Source organism: Ammospiza nelsoni, chromosome 1 (assembly GCF_027579445.1).
Source record: "Ammospiza nelsoni isolate bAmmNel1 chromosome 1, bAmmNel1.pri, whole genome shotgun sequence".
Lineage (NCBI taxonomy): Eukaryota > Metazoa > Chordata > Aves > Passeriformes > Passerellidae > Ammospiza > Ammospiza nelsoni.
The window spans coordinates 66,029,061-66,050,465 of NC_080633.1; the positions used below are offsets into that span (position 1 = coordinate 66,029,061).

General features: G+C 45.5%; 1 protein-coding gene across 1 annotated transcript; it reads right to left on the reverse strand.

The window, feature by feature from the left end:
• Window positions 1-726: 726 nt before the first annotated feature.
• On the reverse strand, window positions 727-4,784 carry EDN1 (endothelin 1). The gene is made up of 5 exons (XM_059489364.1): window positions 4,582-4,784; window positions 4,273-4,414; window positions 3,131-3,289; window positions 2,754-2,861; window positions 727-2,007 (listed from the first exon to the last, which is right to left on the reverse strand). The coding sequence occupies exons 1-5, from the start codon at window positions 4,643-4,645 to the stop codon at window positions 1,869-1,871; spliced, it is 612 nt and encodes a 203-aa protein (XP_059345347.1). The 5' UTR covers window positions 4,646-4,784; the 3' UTR covers window positions 727-1,868.
• Window positions 4,785-21,405: the final 16,621 nt, after the last annotated feature.

Here is a 21,405-nt window from a genome sequence, read left to right on the forward strand (position 1 = left end):
AAGAAATCCAGAGCAATTTCAGAAATTTTCAATGGTGACTACTTCTGTGTTTGGGTCACACTCCTTGTATTGTACTTCTTTATTAAGTTCTGTTTTTAAGAAAACCCAAACCACTCAATTTTATCCTTGGATTAACTCCTGTGCTTTATTTTTTCCCTACAGGATCAAAGTTTATTAAATCAATTTATTTGCTTTAAGCATCTTTCTAGGTATAACCATTTAAAGTCAATATTTTGAGACATGTAAAAAAGATAATTATTGATCTAGATTTTTCCTGGGCTTGGGCCCCATTAAGATCTCCATCTTTACCTTGCATGGAATGGGCTGAAATTTTTAGTGTAGCAGGGTAATAAGTAACATTTCCTAGTTCAATACAGCCCACAAGTTTTCCAGTGTGTGCATTTCCCCCTCTAGTTCATCCGTATCCAAATCCTTAATGTCCATATTTTAATGCTGTACTACACCTACATCATACATGTGAGAAGACTGCTCCAGGATAGATTAATTTGACCAATTGAGAGTTTGCCATGGAAATTTGATGAGCAGTCTTGCAGCTAGAACAAGTGTCATGTGCTGTCTCACATCTGGCACAAACTTTGATTGCTGTGATCTGGCTTATCTGACAGAAAGACAATTATGTGCACGCTCTTCACCTGGGTCAGCTTTATATGTGGGGCAACCTACCTCCATGACCACAGAGCCACAGACTAAGGAAAAACAAGCCAATACAGTAATTAAAAATATTTATTTCTGAAGATATTTACCTTGATAGGCATAAAGCATTTCCCAATTTCATACAGAAATACATAAAACATGCATAGACCAATATGGCCTACTTCAATGTGTATTCAACATGGTAAATATAATGAAGAACTTGTGTGAATATAAATACATGACACAAAAATAAGCACATAAGATTCAACTTGTCTGCAAATTCAACAATGTGAACAAATTCACTGCTATAAACATTCACCCAATATTAGCCTTTTGACTTAATTCAAAACAACCCTTTGTCTCAATGCATTTCCACCAAACAAGGCCCTGAATAAATCTTGCAAGAGCCTCTGGTACATCCCCACTTCAGTGCGTTTTTGGTAGTATGCAAGACACAACAACCTGTATTATTAGAACTTCAGTTGACCAGATATCCTTGTTATGGGAAACTAGTAGTGTCCTTGATAAGTTTTATTTTATGTTGAAGGGTCCTTTGGTATCCAAAGCTAAAGGACTTTGACTATGCAAACAATCAGAGTGCCTAACCCACATTCAGATAACTCTGGTTGTACAAGAAAACTAGACTTCTGAAAAAAGGCAAAGGGTTGCAGCTGATTAGTAAAGGCAATAACAAGGTGTAAAAATACTCTAGCAGGAGTGCAACAAACAGTATGCGAGGTAGACATGTATATATGCAGTAAGTCCTGATTAAAGTAGAACTGTGGCTTTCATTTTTGCATTTTAATCAAAAGGTAGAGTTCTTTGAAGTTTGTACACTCAGATCTTGCTTTCTGTCCTTGCTAAGCACATCTGTGAGGTCTTCCTTGCGAGATGCTTTTATTGTAGACCCCGAAAGCTGCTCAATTGATGGGTAACATTCCAGAAGCAGTATTCAAACGTTTCTTCAGACAGATGGCTTTTCATCTATGTTACTGCAGATTTCCCTTCAGCCCTTCTACCCATCCACCTGAATTCCGAAATGACAAAATCCTTTGTCTTTATATCTCCAAATACAGGACTTCCTTAGCACTTAGCTCCGCTGTGCGAACACTGGGACAGAGGGGCCCTTGGCCATCGAGGAATGTTGGAGTCAGGGCAGTTTTCACGATGCTTTGTCAGCAAGCATTGCAGAGAAGGATTACGGTGATCTCCCACTAGGATGCTTTCAGGCTCTCCCGGACACTTTGCCTTTTGCTCGCCCTGTTGTGCTTGAGCTTTCGCCCTTTCTGGAGCTCAGCCTTCAGCTTTGCGATACTGAAGGAGGCTTTGATACTGTTCCCAATGGCCTCCAGCCTGCAAAACCAAGAAATGTACATTTAGCCTTGTGATAATGGAGATGTATGTGTAGAGTGAAAAAACTTACTTTTTGCTTCAATAAAACTCAGTCTAGATTTCTACCGTGGGATCCTAATAAACTGCTGTTTGTTATCCCTCAGAATGAGGATAACTTGAGATACTTGAAATGTTGTATTCATAATTTCAATGCAAACATTAAATTAAAATATTCACTCAAATATAGATGCCCTAGACTTAATTAAGTAGCCAGTCAGGAGGTCTCCAGTGGTTTTTTATGTTTCTCCTGTGTTGTTTCTTTTAGGTAAACCTGATCCTACTTCCAATGAATGGGTGCATTTTTCAAGTAAGTAAGCAAGCCCTGCTTTCAAAAAAATTATTTAAGACTTCCAGGACCTAAGTCTCATTCAATATCATCAGGTTGCCTGCTCCCCTAAGTCCTGTTCTGCTCGTGAAAGGAGCACTAAAGAGTCTTCTTTAGTACAGGCAAACTTCTGTATTCCATACTTTTCCATAGGAACATGGCTGAGCACTGAATGCAAGCAGAGGACAGACAGCGGGCTGAGCTCAGCACCCGTGTCCTCACAAGCTAAAAACCCAGAGCATGAGGAAAAGAATATCCTCACTGATTCCTCCGTGACTGTCAGGCTGAAACCAGCAGCTAAGCCCAGGATGACCCGAAGGCAGGTGAACTGTGCTCTCTATTGCTGCTCCGGGGAACTACAACGGGATGAGAAGAAACTCACCGCTTCATTTTCCTGCTGTCAGCAAGCTGTCGGTTCATGCATTTGGGTCCAGAGCAACTGCCGGCTTTGATGCGGTGCCGCGAGGTTTTCTCCACTGTGGACTGAGCCCTGTTAAAAGGGAAAAGGTGCTGCTGTTAAAAAAAGCACCAAGTCTGCAGTCCACAAGGTGAGGCATCTCATCAACCACTTCTCAAGGCATGTAATAAGCAATCTTTCTGGGCCAAGCCATAGTGTGTATCATAGAAGTGGGAGCGCTCAGGTAGGAGGCAAGGCTTTGGGGAGAGCATTCGCTCAGCAAGTGCCAAAATGAGTAAGTGCACCACAATCCATCCCTTTCACATGCATTGCCTTTTAAAGAGTAGCAACAAGAGACGCACCAGAGATCCTTGCCTGCCTGGCAGAAGTTCAGACATTTCTTGTCCTTCTGGTTGGCACATCGGCATCTGCTGCTTGGTTCAGCAAGCATCTCTGGCACCACGTCCTTCAGTGATCTTCTGGGTCGAGCAGGGCCGCCGAGACCATATGGAACAGTCTTCCTATGATCAAAGAGACAACATGAAAGTCATTTAAATAATTCTGTGGCTTCAAAACACTATGGGGTATTTTGGGCAATCTTATCAACGGCATTGATTGCACGAGTAAAGGTTGTGGGATTGGGAATGCCTCATTAGTCACAGTTTCCATGCAAATGCTTCTGATGATACTGCAACATATTCATTAGCATGGCTATTGACAAGGATGATGACCTTTTAATTGTGATTTCACAAGGCTGTTGTGCCTCCCTGTGCAATAGAAAGCAATAAAACCTCATCTCTTTGAACTTTGGCTACTGCCAACACTGAAAGAAGCAGTAAAAGTGAAGAACAGATTCTCTCTCAGAGGAAACCCAGCAGCAGAAGAAATGTCAACGTTGCAGTGTTGGCAGCCTTAGGTGAGCCTCTGGCTCACTACTTTTTGGTGAGGAGAGTATAGAAATGGATACTGTGCATAATCCTATTAACACGTGGGATGCATTAATTTGCAGCAGAGAGCAGTGAAAGGCAGCTAGAGCCACCCGGTGTCAAAGCATTCCTTCCAACCTCCTAACTTATCAGAAAGAAAACCGCTCAAATTCAGGCTGGCAAATCACGCCTTTGGCATTTTGTCTGATTCTGATTCATAGTGAAAAGTATCCTGCAGCCTTTGCTGAGCAGCACCCGAAGGAAATTCTGCTGCCCAGATTTTAGGCAGGCAGATGTGCTAGGGCTATTAGGAGCTATCTGCCCGATCTGGGTGGCCCAGTCCTGCTTGCCTTCTTCTGGGAAACAGTCTCGTTGCTACACGTGCCAGAAAAGTAGGAGCAGGAAGGTAAAGCAGTAGGAGAAACTCTGCAAACAACTATTCCTTCTTTCCCTTCCCATCTCTGCAGGGGGGTTGTGGTTCGTAATTTTCGCCTTCACACCTCCCTCCCTTTCTTCCTAGCCACAGGGGAACCCGGCGCTGGGGAACTGCCGAAACCCCTCCATTGCACTGCACTCACTCGGGGGTGTTGATCCAGATGATGTCGAGATGGCAGAAGTAGACGCACTCCTCGTCCATCAGCGAGGAGCAGGAGCAGCGCCGGGCGCGGCGGTGCGCGGCGGCGGCGGGGGGCGGCGCGGCGTCCGCCTCGGCTCCGGGGGCTGCGGAGGGAGCGGCAGAGCTCAGCACCGGCGACAGGGCAAGGCAAGGCACCCGCGCATCCCCTCCCGCTCATCCCTCGGCCAGCCCTCCCCGGAGCCCCGCTGCGGCTCCGCAGCCCCCGCGGGTCGGTCCCGGCGGAGGCGAGCGGCAGCGGACCGGCACCTACCTGCCGGCAGCAGCCCCGGGCAGAGCACGAAGAGCAGCGAGACGATCATGTGGCAGTAATCCATAGCAGGCGGCGTTGGGCGGATGGAAGAAGTGAGGGGAAACGGGGTAAAAATCAATAAAAGGCGAGGGAAAAGCGGAGAAAGTGTGTCCCGGCGTGAGCACGGAGCGCTGTGGCGGGTGCCCTGCGTGGCGCGGCTTGGTGCGCCCCGGCGCGTCTGGCTGGCGCGGCGGTCCCCGGCGCCCTTTTATAGCGAACCCCCATGGAGCGGGTAAACAGCCCCGGCGCTATTTTATCCCGAGACAATGTTATTCTCCTATTAGTCACCGCGCGGCAACGTGCGGGCCGAGATAAGGCCGGGCTGGAAAGGAAATCGCCTGCAAACTTCAAGAGCGGGGGGCGGCGGCGGCGGCGGCGGGAGGGGGTGCCGGGGGCGCCCCGGGGGCGGGAGGGGCGCGCCTGGGGCCGCCAGGGGGCGCCCTGCCCGCGCCTCGCACCTGAGGGCGGCTCCGGGATTCGGGGATTTGGGAATTCAGGGATTAAGGAATTCAGGGAATCAGGGATTCAATGTTTCAGGGATTCAAGGCTCAGGGCTGCGGGGCCTCAAGGTTCACCGCTTCAAGGTTTCAGGGCTCGGAGCTCTGGGCTCCACCTGCTGCTCCTGCTACTGCCCTGGGGAGAACCCAGCTGAGGGACACCGGGGTCCCATATGTGGGATGACGGATGCCTGACTGCGCTGGACCCTGCCCTGCTCCTCCCTTCAGACCCTGTCAGGTGGGCTCTGGGGTCTCAGGAGGTTTGGGCTTGGCAGCAGCGCTGGAGCATTGGGGTATAATCTCTCTTTTCTGCCCTGGTAGGGCAAGGTGCTAAAACCAGCGTGTTTTAGGTCTGAGCAGGTGTGCAAAGCCTGGTAGGGAGGGAAGGAGGAAGATCTGTGCCTGCTCTTCGCCTGTGGCTCTCACCGCTAATTCTAACAACGCCTTTTTTCTGGCATGTTTGTGTTTTCAGCCTTGTGTCCAAGAGCAGAGTCAGTGTGGAAGCTGGACCCTTGAGGAGTGGGTGCAGCAGTGCCATCACAGATACAGACATGCATGGAATCCACTGAGGTCCCAACTGAGGGAGCCAGCCCCTGACTATAAACTTAATTAAGTGAACTCAAAGTGCCTGTGATCCACTGCGGAGCCGTCGTGCTGCAAAGCGTGCCAGTTTCACCTATGATAAATAGATAAGACTCTCTTGGTATTTGTGGTATTTCCGTGAACTGTGCTGTAATAATAGAAATGACCTTGGCTATCACAAAGAGCGGGACTGTTAAGTGCAAGTTGCATTGTGGTCTGGCAGGTGAATGGCCAGCTTTTTTAAAGTATCAAATTATACTGTGCCACTGCATCGCAGCGGACAGACTGTCTGCAGCCGTGCTGAGTCAGAATAAAAGTCCATTTAGCTAGTATCCTCTCTGCCACAATGAATGCTAGCAGATGGCATGGGAAGGAGTACAAGAAAGGAATGCAAGTGGAGACTAATCCTTTCCTCGGTGTAACCTCCCTGCTTCTAACAGGATGAAGTGTAGGGGCTTTCCAAGCAATAATGAACATTTAGACCATTATGCTGAATAAACACCAGTGGCCCCATCCTGAGATGGTCATATCTATTTATCAAAGGTACTCTAAAAACTGCCCTGTAAAATATCTGTGAGTGCAGAAAGCCGGGTTATACAATGGTTTTTGTTCACACCTCTCCAGCGTGGGAGTTTATTTTCCAGAGCAGGGATGATATCGTCTTGTGTATTATGTCTCCTTGTGTACGTAGGGCAGGATTTACCGGAATGCCAAAGTATCTGTACGAGTGTGTTTGAATTGCTGCAGTCATGATAAGAATCTGCCAGCAGGGGTCACACAGCTACATACAAAAAGTAATCACAGCCCCCCGAAGTAATGAACTTTATCAGAGTTCAAAAGTTAGGAGAGAAACTAGGTGACTTTTTTCTTTCTCGGCATTAAAAAAAAATAAATAAGAAATTTTTTAAAAGCACAAAACGTGAAGCAGCTGTGTGGGTTGAAAGATAGCAATCGTTCTGCATTGAGTACAAATATGCATAGCCTTTCCAGCCTGTCGCTTAAAGACTGTCTTTCATGCCAGTGCTTATTTAAATTTTTTTTCCTGAGATTCCTTTTTCTAAGATGTGCACTTGGAGCCAAAATGACTCACATTGGTGGAAGATATTTTCAGCCTTGTCAGAATATCTTGTTAGAAAGTATTTTGTTAGCTGACAAAAACAGCATGCATGTTTCCTCCGAGTAACAAGGCACAAACATATCGCAGGCACTTCTGGAGATGGTGTTCTTTTTTACCTTTTTTTAATAACAGAAACATCTTCAGCAATTTTTCATAAGAATTCATAAATATTATTGTTGTCAGAGATCCATTTCCTCTGATTCAGCGAATTTTGATAGCTCCACTTTCAGATCTTGAGACTAACCAGAATCGAGTTATTCTGGTTGCTGTTCCCGTTGCTTGAGTAATGCAAAAACAAACTTTTGTTCCATTTGTTACCAGTGGCCCACGAGGGTCATTTCAGGCCACGGGGATTGCCAGGCCAGGAGGTGGGTTTCCCCAGGAAAGGGTAATCCTGACCCCTACTTGGACACTGTAAAACAAGATCAGCTTTGTGCCATGCAGAAATACTCTCTGGGAATCAAAGAAGGAAAATTTGCTCACTTTAAAGCTGTTTAAAGGAGAAGTCCAACAGTAGGGGTCACAATAGGGGCCTTATAAAATCTTCTGAAGACGACTGAACTTTTGGTAGCAGTCAGAGTTTGCAGGATGGAAACACAAAGTCAGGTACTCCAGAGTCATCCCAGTGCATGCCAAGCCAGGTCACCCCAAGGGCTGGGGAGTTTGCACCGTATTTGCACTGCTGCCCATGGGGACAAGGGTGGCAGCAGGAGCTGAACCTGGCTGCTCCAGCAGTAGTCCCTTTCTAGCTGGAGCACCTTGGGCAGCCACCCCTGAGACATTGTGTTACGGAGCAAAACCTCAGCTGGCCAGCCAGGCTGTGCTTGTAATGTTCCAGCTGGAAAGGCCATGGCACCGACTTCTGTAAAGGACATTTTGTTTGGTGTCAGAAATGTGAAATGCCTGCTTATCAGCAAAACAATAAAAGGAGACTGTAGAACTGTGCCTTTCTGTCTAGGGAACAAGGGGAGCAACATGCTGTTTGCTGCTGATTTGAAACACTATTCTCAATTAAATGAAAGTTATATAAATTGTCCCCTTACTTCCCTCACTGCCCGTCTTGCACCTTACTTTCCTCTTAGGGGCCATCCCACCTGCCCATGCCCCATTTTTATACAAAATGAAATTTTTTTACATAACATGCAAATCAAAGAGCTGACTGTGCCTTGCAGAGAGGACCTTGACAGGCTTGGGAGGTGGGTCCATGCAAACCTCAGGAAGTTCAGAAGGGCCAAGCACAAAATCCTGAACAGGTCTCATGGCAATCCCAATCCCAAATACATTCTGAGAAATGAATGGATTGAGAGCAGCACCAAGGAGGATTTGGGTTTTTTTTTCACTCAGAGGGTGGTTTGGCACTGGAACTGGTTCCCCAGGGCAGTGGTCACAGCACCAAGCCTGATAGAGCTCAGGAAGCATTTGGGCAGTGCTCTCAGGTGTGATTCTTGGGGTGTCCCATGCAGGGCTAGGAGGTGGACTCAATGATCCTGATGGGAGTCTTCCAGCTCAGCATATTCTGTGATTCTGTGATTCTGTGACTGGGGGTGTTGGTGGATAAGAAGCTTCATGTCAGCTGGCAACATATACTTCCAGCCCCTAAATTCAGCTGTATTCTGAGCTGCATTAAAAGCAGCGTGGGCAGCTAGTCAAGGGAGGTGGTTCTGCCCCTCTGCTCTGCTCTGGTGAGAGCTCTCCTGGAGTGCTGCATCCAGCTCTGGGATTCCCAGCACAGGAAGGACATGGACCTGTTGGAGCAAATACAGAGGAGGCCATGAAAATGCTCAGAGGGCTCCTGTGAAGACAGGCTGTGAGAGTTCTTCAGCCTGGAGAAGAGAAGGTTTCAGGGCATCCTTAGAACAGCCCTTCAATATCTCAAGGGGGCCAAGAAAGCTGGAGAGGGACTTTTTACAAAGGCATGTAGTGATATAGCAAGGGGGCATGGCTATGCACTGAAAAGAGGATGGGTTTAGAATAGGAAGAAGTTCTTTACTGTGGGGGTGGTAAGGCACTGAAACAGATTACCCAGGGAAGCTGTGGATGCCCACCTCTGGAAGTGTTGAAGGCCAGGTTGGATGGGGCTTTGAGCAACCTTGTCTAGTGGAAGGGGGCTTGAAATGAATGATATTAAAGGTCTCTTCCAACCCAAACCATTCTAGGATTCCATGATAATTTGAGCTCTTGGAAATGACCTTATTCTCATCTATCACTACCCAGCCCTATAATGTATTTAATTCTCCTTACAGCTGTGAGAGTCCTTGGACTGAAGTCTGATTTCTTGCAAATCAACTTTCTTCATTTCTCCCCATGCCCAGTTAGTGAGGTTTAGCAAAGGACAGGAGTGTCTTTCTCAAAATACAATTGTGGACTTATTAAAGTGCTGAGGAGAGGAATGAGGACAGCCAGTGATCCAGCAACCTTATGTTACATGTTTGTAACATGTGGCCCAAACAGATCCTGTCCAATATCACCAATGATCATTTTCTTTCCAAAATTCACTCCACATACAAAATTACATTTAAGCCAGGGAGGAAAGTTGCAGCTGTATGACCCTTGATGGAGGAAAGCCTCTATCAGAAAGCTCTTCCAGACCATGCACGTCCTGACACCATGTGGCAGTGACTAGATACCATTTAAAGTACAAAAATCAAACTCTGCTTAGAGCTGAAATAGATGAGAAAACCAACTTTAGTGAGCAAGGTTTACAGTTTCTCCCAGGGCTAAAATTGTTATTGTCAGAAAAACAAGTAAGATGATTTGCAGAGATTCAGGTTTCAGAGGATGAAACCTGTTGTGAAACCTTCCTCCCACTTATACTTTCCACAACAAAGAACTGCAAGCAACAGGAAAATATTTCCCTGGAAGTAAAAAGTCATCTTTAAAATGAGGGAAACATCAGGTGGGAAAAGGGAAAGGCTTAAATAGCCTGGGAACAAAGAATCCATATAACTTTTAGGTGAGAGTTAACAGGAACTTCTCACTTACTTCAGTGTCCATCTCTGCTGTGATATTGTGGGAGGAAGAGTGTTCACTTCCCACTGAAGGGAACCAGAGTGGCACTGGAGGCACTTGGCTGTCCCCTGTCCCAGCAAGCTGTGGCAGTTCCTACTGTTTCCATCTTTTACCCTGCATCTGCTCTTGTGCAGGGGCAGCAGGCAAACAGAACACCAGGAGCAAGGGAAAAGGTTACTCTCCGTGGGTGGAATGTGGGCAGGTGCCCTGAGCCCTCCCTTCCAGTCCCTGTGAAGGTGACAGAGGTGCCCGGTATTGCCGAGGGTGTGTCCTGTGAGGCGCCAGGGTGGCACAGGTGGGTGATCATTGCTGCTCTGGTAGCTCAGGACCCTGCACACAGAGGCTCCAGAGGAATTCAATCCATTGCCCTTTGCGCTACAAGCAGTTTGTATGGTGGTGCTTAAGTTGGATTTAATTTTTTAATTGACCCGATTCTCATGTAAGTGTCAGCATTAGTAGAAGGTAAAAGGCAAAGGCCTTACTTCTGGCCCAGAAAATCTTAGAGAGCTCCTTCTCCAGAATATTTCCCAATCTGTCTTATGCCTGGTCTCTTGCAGATACATCCACCTTCAGCCATGTCAGACACAAAATGCTGGGTTGATCCCACAGGACTCTGATGTATTCTCATAGCTATGCTTGGACACTTGAGTTTGCTTTAGAAAAAAAGAAATACATCTGTGTGGTCTTCAGCTCCATTCCATCACTCAAGTTCAAAATACAGACAGCACGAACTATGTCTTCTAAAAGTGTGAAAAGATGGTAAAAGGTTACATGTATCAATAATCAGCCTCTAAAGAATGAGTTATGCAAGTAAGAGTTTAACTACTTAAAGATTAATATCAATAAATACAAGAGATTAGTGCAAGGACTGCAACAGAAGGCTTTAGCAAAGAAAAGGAAATATTAAACAGAAAATGTTACTCGTAGAAAACCAGATCTAGTTTTGTATACAACCTCTTCTGTGAATACAGCAGCATATGACAGAACACTTATTTGCAAATAACAGTTAGTGGAAAATGTGCTTTATCAGGTTTGTTTACTTACTTCTTGGCAAGTCTGGCTTGCAAGGAACTCAAACCCCATGCTTCCAATTAGAAAATCTTCCAAAGAAAATCACTAAGAGCAGTTGCTCTAACTGATACCTTGCTCCTTTCAATAGAGCATTTCAGAGTTTCATGTTCTTTAACAATAGTCACTTTCCCATGGCCTCGTCAAAAAATCAGTGATGCCATCCCAGTGTCCTGAGCTGAAAGTTGAAGCACAGAGGACAGTACTTGTGCCACCAGACAGCAGATATGGTTTCTAAATTAGATTAACATCTTAGTTCACCTGGTGTCTGAATTGCCCTCTGGAGTATGGAAAAGGGCCTAAGGTGCTGACTGTCCTAAATTTAGGCACCATCCTCTTCTTAATGTCTAGAGATAGCCAGGGATAAATCCACGTTGGTGTCTTGCCCAGGTCCCCTCAGAAACTGATGAGGGAGTGGAGAAATGAGCTGAGTTCCTCAAACCCATGTCCTGTATCCTGCCCACTACATTGTCAGCCTTTCCAGTACATAGAGGTTTGTTTATTAAAACTGACTTTTTTTTCTATTTTGATTTGTCCATCACTTGGATTTTATGTTGCTTTGCTCAGAAAAGGTACTTGTGAGGTCATCCTGCAGTTTGCTCAGAGGTGCTTCTTTGAATTAATTAATATAATTGACTTTTGATGCCTAATTTATCCACCTGTGATGTGGCCTGCTCCACCTTTGAATGAGTCTCCAAAGACTCAAATCAGTAGATTTCTGAGAGCTGTCTGGCTCTACCCTTTCCTGAGTGCATAAAAGCCTTGCTGAAATGAAGGTGATTAAAAAATGCATTGTTCCAAGAATGGTGTTGAACTTTCTTTACAGCACAGTCCTTTGGCCAAGAACATGGAGCCCCTCTGTGACTGCTTTGTCCCCTCTGTTTTGAGCCTGGGGTTTGATGAGTGGGCTTGCTGGTTTCTGTCTTTTCTTTCTGAGGGAAATGAGTATGGGCTGGGAAACACCATGGGTTTAGATGTGGCCTGAGCCATGGGTGTGGGTTTGTTTTTCTCCTGTTCCAGGTACTTGCTTTGTTCCCAAACCCCTTGGCACTACACTTCTCTGCATGACTGCCTGGAAAATGGACAGGAAAGTAGTTTTATTACAAGCCAGTGCTTCTAGCACTAAATATCTGCTTGTCCATTTGAGTACATGCTTGTCTTTTTTTTTGACCAAAGTATATTTTGCGTGTAGTTGAAGTGTTGATCATCTCTCTCCAGCTGCAGTTCCTAGTCTTCATCTGTGCTTGTTTCTCCCAGGAGAAGGCTGCTTTGTGAGGAAACATTGCACTAAACATTCTCAGCTTGAACAAATTACACTGAGAGCTGACAGAGGAGAGAAACTCTAGACTAACTACAGTTATTTAAAAAAAAAAATCAGAAACTCTCCTTATTTATAAAGGGACAACAAGAGGGACACTCTCTTCTTTTACCTGGGACATGTACACATTAAAATATCTAGGTCTGAGGCAAAATATGGACCACACAGGTCCAGGGTTTGTTATGGCAATTACTCATTGGTGACACTGACAAGGAGATTTTGTGACCTGTCAAGGCCAAGAAAACAGGAATAGCAGCTTGAGGATAAACGATGGCCCAGCACTGAACTAGGGTTACCTTACAGACTCCAGCCCCTGCCTTTAGCTGCAAGAGCCAGCCTGTTCTGAGGTGAGCGTGCCACCTGCAGCATTGGCACTCCCCAGCATAGCACAAAGTGCCTGGAAATGTGTGGGGATGAGGCACCACCCCAAGGGAAGTTATCTCCAGGACATTTCTCTCCAGGCTCCCAGGAACAGCTAAAAAACTGAGATGCCTGACAGGGTTGTATGTCGATATTTGACATATATGACAAATAGCATATAGGAATGAGGCCAGCATTTCTGGCTGCTTTCACTAAGTGTCCTTGAGACATGTCTCTATTAGGAATTTTTCACCAGCCATTTCCATTTTGACTTCTTGTCACAGCCTGAGCTGATGCCTCCGGTGACTCCACTGCAGTCTCTCAGTGCCTGCAGCCAGTCCTCTCTGTTCTTGCTGTTTCAAGGAGGTTTACTTGCTGTGTCAAAAAAAGGCACTGCAGTTTCCTCAGTTTTCTCTAAGCATTTAGCATTGTAGTTGCGGGCATTCAGCTGAAATGGAGGACGCTTCTGTAGGAGAGGTGTCCCCTGGGACTTTACTCTGATGGTGCAGCGCAGTGCAGAGCAAATGCCAGTCTGTGCTCTGACAAAGTTTATGGATGGTGAAGACTTTTCTGCCATTGCTACCAGCCCTGTATATGCAACATCCTTTGGCTAATCCTGTTCCAATTAGCTGAGCTGGAGTTACTCTGTTACCATTGGCATAACTGTACGTGAGCCTTAAGAATTGCTTCCTAGTGTCAATTCACCCCAACATTTACCATCTTTTCGCAGTTTTAAATGAAGTCTTATTATTAAAGACAAACATATTCCACCTTTCCTAACAGGATTATGATATAAAACTGTAACATTGGTTTCAATTTTACAGAAATAGTCAGTTTCTAACAATGGGTCTAGGATGAATCTTTTGAAAATAGGAACTGTATATATCACACAATATAGGTCAAAGCATCAGCTGACAGAACAGCTGACAGAACAGCTCAGCTTTCTTCAAATTCTTGCAGACGTATTTCCTTTTCAAGTGAAAAGCATCTTTCTGCAAAGCTAAGTTGCTTTCACACCATCTGAGACAGTGAAAGCAGTTTCATTTTAGTTTTAGGAGGGCAGAATAGTAAGGAGGGTTCAAACCTGACTGCAACAAAGTTTAGCATGTGTTTTGAACACATTTCAATGATTAGCTATCCATATAGTTGTATTCCTAGTTTTTAAAAGGGCTTTTAAATCACACTTTTCTCTAGGACAATGAAACTTAGTTGGGAAGATATCCAAGCCAAATGCAAAGAGGAGAAAGGCCTCCTTCCTCAAGTATTTTGATCCTGACACCAAGTTTTTTAAGTTCGATTCAGCCACTGGTTACCAGAACACCGTCTTTTCCCAGAAGAAGTGGAGCTGGCAGTAAATTTTGAAAATGTGTTATGTTGTACAATGGAAAAGAGAAGTAAAACCCGTGCTTCCTTTGACAATTCAAAGAGTTTCCCTCTTTGTATTGGGCCACATGACACAGTTCAAATCTTTGTCTGTTTCTTTGCAGCTTTCTTGTTCCACTGGCAAAGTGGAAATCAAAAGCATCAAGACAAAGTGATCCTCTCAAAACCCACTTATCTTGACAGGAAAATGGTTTAAGATCAGGCAAAAAAGGAATCCTCACTTCCTTTTTCTAGAGAAATTACGCCATGTTCATTAGCAGATCTGTGTCTCATTTCCATCCACTTACCTTTGTTATAAAAATAGGAAGAAGCAGGGCACCTGAGGGCACCTACCCTTTGCTGCCATTAGTATTCACAATTTTCCCACTCTTTCATTTAATAGAAATATCAGTTGTGACACTTGAATGAAATAGCATCCTGTTTTCCTTGAAGTTTGCTTGTGATTGTGTAAGATATTCCTTACAACGGGAAGGTGGGATTTCCAACACTGGTAGAAAAGAGAGACTTTTACTGGAAACAATCATCTTTGCATCTCTGGGGAAACCTTACCATGCATTTTCAGTACATAAGGGAGGCTTGCAAGAAAGATGGAGAGAGGTTTTTTATGAAGACCTGTAGTGACAGGAAAAGCACAACAATTATATACTGCAAGGGTAGAATTAAATTGGACATAAGGAAGAAATTAATTATTATAAGGGTGGTGAGACATTAGAACAGGTTGCCTGGAGAAATGGTGGATGTCCCAGACCTGGAAGTGACAGGGAAGTTGGAAATGGATAGTCTTAAAGGTCTCTTTAAACCCCAAACATTCTGTGTTTCTTTGTGTTTCTATCTTCAGCCCAGACCTTGCTTGCTGTGTCCATGCCACCATTGCTGTGTGTGCTATACAGAACATAAATGGGTGACAGCTCAGTTGCAGTAAAGGGGCTGGTTCTTGGACCTTGCCAGTGGCTCTGTGGTGTGAGAAACGCTGGGAAATCAGCAAGCAGGAGCAGCACTGCCCATCTCCATCTCCCCAGCTGCAGCCAGGAGGGCAGGGAGCTTGGCCCTGGGGCAGGCTGCAGTGCAGACCTTCCCAGAAGGGTTCACAGGGTCCATGGAACTGGAGCTCTGTCTCCTCATCCTCCTCCTCAGGAACACTTACAGCAGGTGAACTGCTGCCTTGAGATAGTGAGCCTGCCAGGCATTTCCTTGTATCAAAGTACACTGTAGCCAAACAAGGCACTGATTAGTGCATGCAATAGAAACTGCTCTGCCAACCCCCCCCCCCCCCCCCCCTTCTTTTTTTTTTCCATTTTTCATTTCTTTGGTCTTATCAGCAAGGGCATGGTTTTCTCAAAGGTTATTTGACAGCCCAGAGTCATGGAGCAGACACATTGACCCACAGCATGAGAAATACAGCTAATCAATGAAGGAATTACAGAGTGCTGCATCCTCTCTGCAATGTAACATTAACACTTGAGTCAGTCCCAGAGCACCACAAACCAAAGTGGTATGAAAGACAAAAAAATTAGGGAGTCAAGCCCTAGAACTGGGCACAAGGAAGAAACACACATTCATGGAGGGCCACCCAAGAGAGACAGCTCCAACAGAAGATCCAGGTAGCTGCTGGGACTGCAAGGTCCCTGCTGCAGTGTTCATTGGAGCAGGTAGCCTGTGCTCAGAGGTGCTGACTGCATGAGCACCTCCACTGGCTTTGAGAATTCTTTAATAGAAATGCTTTAATAGAAACCCATGCTTGGCTGTCTGCAGCATCAGGGGTGGATGTGTGTGCCTTCCTGGGGTGCCAGTACGTGACAAAGTGCAGGTGACAGAAGGATTTTAAACACCTCTTGAGGTATGGCATTCTGGGCAATACTGAGAAAGGAAATTCATGTTTCTGAGCTCACAGGTACATATGGTCACCCTGCTGAGACCTCTTACGAAGTGTGCCCCTCTCATATAAAATCCAAAGCTCAGAGCTTCATTGAGCAGAGGACGTTTCTCCCTTTTCAGGTTTGATCTTAGTCTAACGGACTTCAGGGAATATTTTTTCTTCTCTCCATTCAGATCTGTCAAAGGTGAGGTTCTCTTACCACAAGGGTTTAATGATGGTTTTTTGCATGTCTAAGGATGTTAGAAATATTAAATAGGATGCTGTTCTGTGTCTCAAAAGTGGCCATTGACATTTCTTAGAAAGTTTCTCCCTGGTCAGGGAGACCAAGTGTAGGAAAATAGCAACTTGGAGGTGCAAATAGACCCTGGGCTTGTCTCCAGTTCCTACTATGGAGAGGTACTTCATTATAATAACGACTTTCAGTGATGCAATAAACTTCATGTCACATACCCTGTGGCACAAAACAAACAAAACCACCTCTGCCTTTGTAGACCTAGCAATTATTTTTAAAGTTCCTACTTGGGAGGGGCCAGCAACAGGTTTATAGAGGAAAAAGATGTTGCAAAAAAAAAAAAAAGAACACTCTGGAAAGAAGAAAATGAGAGGGTGGTAGGAAGTTAAGACATGTGAATGTTTTCTGAAAGCATTATTTCACCAGGTTCTGGAGAGGTAATCTGAATGCAAGGAGATGAGCCCAGGTGGTTCAGTGCAGGGAATCAATAACACAACTCAGTATCAAGTTCCCAAAAGAAGTGACCTTGGAGGAGAAAAGAGAAATAGATTTTCCCTGAGTAGTGACAAAATCCTAGTCTATTCTGGCCTGGAGAGGCTGCTTAGCTATTCAAGACTTAAAAGCTATATTGCTGTGGATGACCACAACAAGCAATTACTGAAATCTGCTTTTGTTCATTAGCTAAAAATCGAGGCTGAGACTTTCACCAAATAAGTGCCTAAAACGGTTGCTGGTAAACTGAGCACATCTTGCATGGATTATGGAGATACCCCAATTAAACTGTCCCCCTGGATTCTTTTTTGCTGTGGGCTGAATTTCCCCTCCCAGAACTTTTGCCCGCAGCTTTCTCTCCCTGAGGGCTTCCGGGCTCGCATTTATTGTTCAGACGAATCAACTTGTTTTGATAAAATAAGGAACAAGAATTGTTATCTCTGCGGGAAGGAGCCGGGGCAGGCCGCGCTCGCCTCTCCGGCCTTGCACAGCCCCGGTGCCGCCAGATGGGGCCTGGATCCGCGGCCTGGCGCCGGGAGCCGGAGCAGCGGCCTGGGCTGGGCTGTGTTCAGACAGGGATGCCAGCAGCCCCATCACACATCGGTGCCCTCCTGGTGCGGCAGAGGCAGCAGAGCAGGGCCCTGTCTCTGAGAGAGGGGGACTCAGCTAGAGCTGGAGGGATCCCTGCACAGCAAATAGGAATGTCTCATGTACAGGCTGCATCCAGACCTGACTGATGTGAGGAATGAAATCCTGGAGATGAGAGCTCTTTTTCAGAGTAGTAATTGGTAGTTGATGTTAATGAAGTTGTTAAGGTCTTAACTTGAAGTGTTGGTCTGTTGTTAAACAGTAAATGTTAGAGTCCTAGAACTTGCCTTCAGTTGCCGTTGTTAAATGTTGCTATTTTACCCTGTATTTTTATCTCTCTTCCTCATACTCTGTATTTGTACCCCGTGTTAGTCTGTTGTTAAACCTGGAAGGCTAGAATTCTAAGACTTGCCTTTAGTTGCTGCTGTTAGATGTTACTATTTTACTCTGTATTTGTATCTCTCCCAGTCATACTCTGTATTTGTACCCCTTTCCGTCTCACCCCGGATTTGTATCCATTCCCCTCAGGAACCACTTCCCCTGCTCCCCTGCTTTCAGGAGGACTTGCACCCGGGCTGAATTCAAGTGAGAGGCTGTGGGAACTATATGAACCCTCTCAAAACAATGAACTAGCACACAAACTTTGACTTTAACCCATCAGAACCACACTAAGTCACTCACTCTTGACCAGAGCCGGATCCCATCCTGTCACCATAACTGGATAGTACCCAGCTTGGAGGATACCCCTGGACTACGAGCCAATATTGCCTTCCTAAGGACTCTCGTGAGGATGGAAGCCCCAGCTCTGCCGAGAGACAAAGCTGTACCCCTCAGGTTCCCCACCCAGAGCTGTCTTTAATAAAGGCCTTTTTAAAGGAGCTGGTCTCCTGGCCCTATTTATCACAAATGAGACACTTTCTCTCAAAGCTGCATCCCAAAGAAAACCACGAGTTGTTTCACTTTGAGGATGCTGAAAACCATGAGTTGTTTTGCTTTTTTGATGCCCTGTGTTCTAGAGAATTTGTGTCTGTAAGGAAATGTAACCAAGTCTATACCCTTCAGACTGAAGTTTTAGAAGAGAAAAATGAAGTGCTCATGGATATCAGCAGGAGCAGGTTCCTGTTTGTTTTCTGCTCTGCAGCCTGTTTTGCTAACCTGAGCAGTGTGAAAAGTGTGGTGTGTTTGGCAGGAGCAACTATAAGAGACACTTGTGGAGCAAAGGAGGCCATGGAGCGTACAGAGCTGTCTCCTACCCTTGACTAGGACATTATTAAGGGCAATATTGTGTGAGGGCAGTACTAAGGATTGGAATTGAAGAGCCCCACTGAATTTGTTAGATGTGGTTCTTGATGTTTCTCTTAATATCTTTGAGGTGAAGGACATTCACCAGGGAGGTTCACAGCGTTGGGGTGGTCACACAACTCTTCAAAATGCACTGTGCAGCTAGGAAGCAGAACAAATTCTTAATTGGGCATATGGGAGCTGCCTTGGAAGTCTTGCTATTTTCTTCCCTGATGCACCATCCTTTTGAGTGGAGTGACAGTGCTTGTATTTAGTATAGGGATAAAGAATTCACCCTTGGGCTTCCTGCTTGTCCCTACAGGTTTTCATTTCCTGGCATGTAAGGAGTGAGCAAAGCTGGGACAAGGAATGAGGTGGTGTCACAGAGGGATGGACATCCACAGATGAAGCCAGAAGCAGGGTGTGCCTCGCTGGAGGAGGGGGTACATCTTTGACATGCTCTGCTCTCCCGAGCAGGCTGAGGGATTAGCCCCAGGATTTGTTTTTCAGATGATCCCATACTAACAGCTTTGGGTGGATTTGGTCTGGCTTCTCCACACTGAGTCCTTTGACCTTTTAATCCTCCTGAAATAACCTATTCCTTCCCTGCTGCTGTCAACTCCCAACCCCACCAGATTTCCTTTTGTTGTTTTTCTCCTTGGACATGTTTTAGGAGCTTGTTGCAGCTTTCCTAGTGGGCTGGGTAATTAGCTGGTGGCAGCTCTGGCTCCTTCCTCCCACTGGACTGTACCTGTGGCTGTGCTTATTTAAGAGTGCTGCTGGACAAGGGTGTTAGATTTCCAGGTTTTTCTGGGCTAAACCAAAAGTCTGGCTTTTAAGAGAAATAAAAAGGCATATCTCTGACTTCTTTTCCTTTATTTTAACCTCTTTGTCCCTCATTCCAATTGTCAGGCCCAAAGGGTTATGCAGTTCTAAAAGAGGAAGAAACCAAGCCTGTGGAAAAGAAAATTACAGCTGGTAAGTGAGGCCGGATATAGTTGTGGTGTGGATGGGAAAGGGAGGAAAAGAAGAAAGCTGGAGAGAGCTCTGGGAGCAGAGGGCTGCAGGCTGGTCACATTGCTGAGGTGAAATATTTTAAGGACCTGGAATGTGGGGGATGTGCAGAACCCCCTAAAGCCACTGCACACATGGTCACTAAAAGCTGTGTGGGAGTGCCTTTTACAGGCCCAGATTCAGCTCACATTGTTTTGAGGCTCTGAAAGAAGCAGCCCAGCTAATGGCACCTCCGTAGGGAGGTGTAGTCAGCTTTAGCCAGAGGATGGGTGCCTGGGGTGTTTTTTCCCTCAGATGGATAAGACACTCCATCTCCAGCCTTGTCCTGCTGTCTCCTTGGCTTCCTCTGGCATCAGTGGCTGAAATAAGAGGATCACAAGTGGCTCTTTAAAAGCATTTCACACTGGTGCAGGAGAGGAATAATTAGTCCATAGTTATTCTTCTGGGCTTAGGTCTTTAGGTAGATGGGTCAATACACTTCCCTCTGCTGTTCATCTTCAAACTGGTGTGTAGAGGAAATGCAGGGACTGCTGAGAAAATTGTGCAGTGCCCTGCAAGGATTATTGGTATCTGAGACCCGTGAGAATTAACATTGCCTTTAAAATTATATATACACTTGAGATTTTCTCTCAAGAAATATGCTTAAGCATGTTGGAATTGGAAAAGTCCTTTTCCCTCATCACTCGTGATTGCCTTGTACAAAACTGAGTGAGCCCATGGTAGGCTGGCTACTAGGTGGCAAAATATGCAGGTGTTTCCTTGGCTCTGGACAAGAAAAGGCAGCATTTTGGGGACTCTCAGCTTTCTCTCCTTCTCTTCCAGGGAGAGTTTGTTGGAGAGGGAATGCACAGAAGGGAATTTGGAAAGCTGAGGACAGCAGCTGCTGTCAGTGTCTGATGCTGAAGAGCCAAATGCAAAGGAGGAGGGCAGCAATGCCTGATCCAGCCCAATTCAGGGACATTCACCCGAGGGATCAGAGGAGCAGAGCTATCTCAGTAGCTCATCCCACACCTCTGCACAAGGACAGCCCTGCCAGACTTGAAAAGGTGTGGATATTTCCCCACACAGCCCAGCAAGTTTCTTCACTTTCCTTCTACAAATAAAACTCTGCCAGGGTCACAGTTTCAGAACAGTTTGCATTCATTTTCCATGTGAGCAAAGGAAGTAACTGTTGGGAACTAGGAATTCTCAAACTCCTTTGCACACCTGTGAAGGATGATGGCATCGATCTATAGGCATTATACTGCAGACCTGCTGTAAGACCAAGGTTTTGGGCTTAATCATGTGTGATACAAAGGGAATTAATTCCATCTGAATGTACAAGATAAAGGAAGCAACCTTTTCTCACCTGTCATGATGCCATGTTTCATGTTTAATTGAAAAACAAAACAAAGAACAACATGGAAAAATCTTGACAAAAATGTCCTAAGACAGGATGCTTTTTGCTTTTTTCAGGCAATAGCATAAATTGTCTGATTCTTAAGGGGCATCTGTGTATGGAAAAAAACAGCCTCTGCACCAAATACTGTTAAAGTAAGTATGGTAAATATAATCCTGAGCACTGTTTGTATTTTAAAAAACCCTAACAAATCCAAACCACTGAAATTTTGGCAAGTCTTTAAAGTCAAAACCCAAGAACGGCTGAGCTGCCACAAGGGTCTTCAGTGGGATCCTGGAGAGTTTTTGTGAACCAATGGCTGGAAAACCAAAAATCCAGGTAATATTTTGAGTCAATTCATTCTCCTAGGAGTTGTCTCACCTAGCTCACCCTCATCCAGGGCCCAGGTGCTACACTGCATCCCCTTCAAATCCCTTGTGCGTCCATTCAAATCCCTTGTGCATTCCGCATGCCTTGCTATGGGAAGGATGTCATGCTGCCACAATCCCTTTCCACGGGCATGAGCACCTGTGCTGTGTCAGACCAAGAGCCACCAACATCAGTCCAAGGCAGATTCCTAGGAAGGAGTA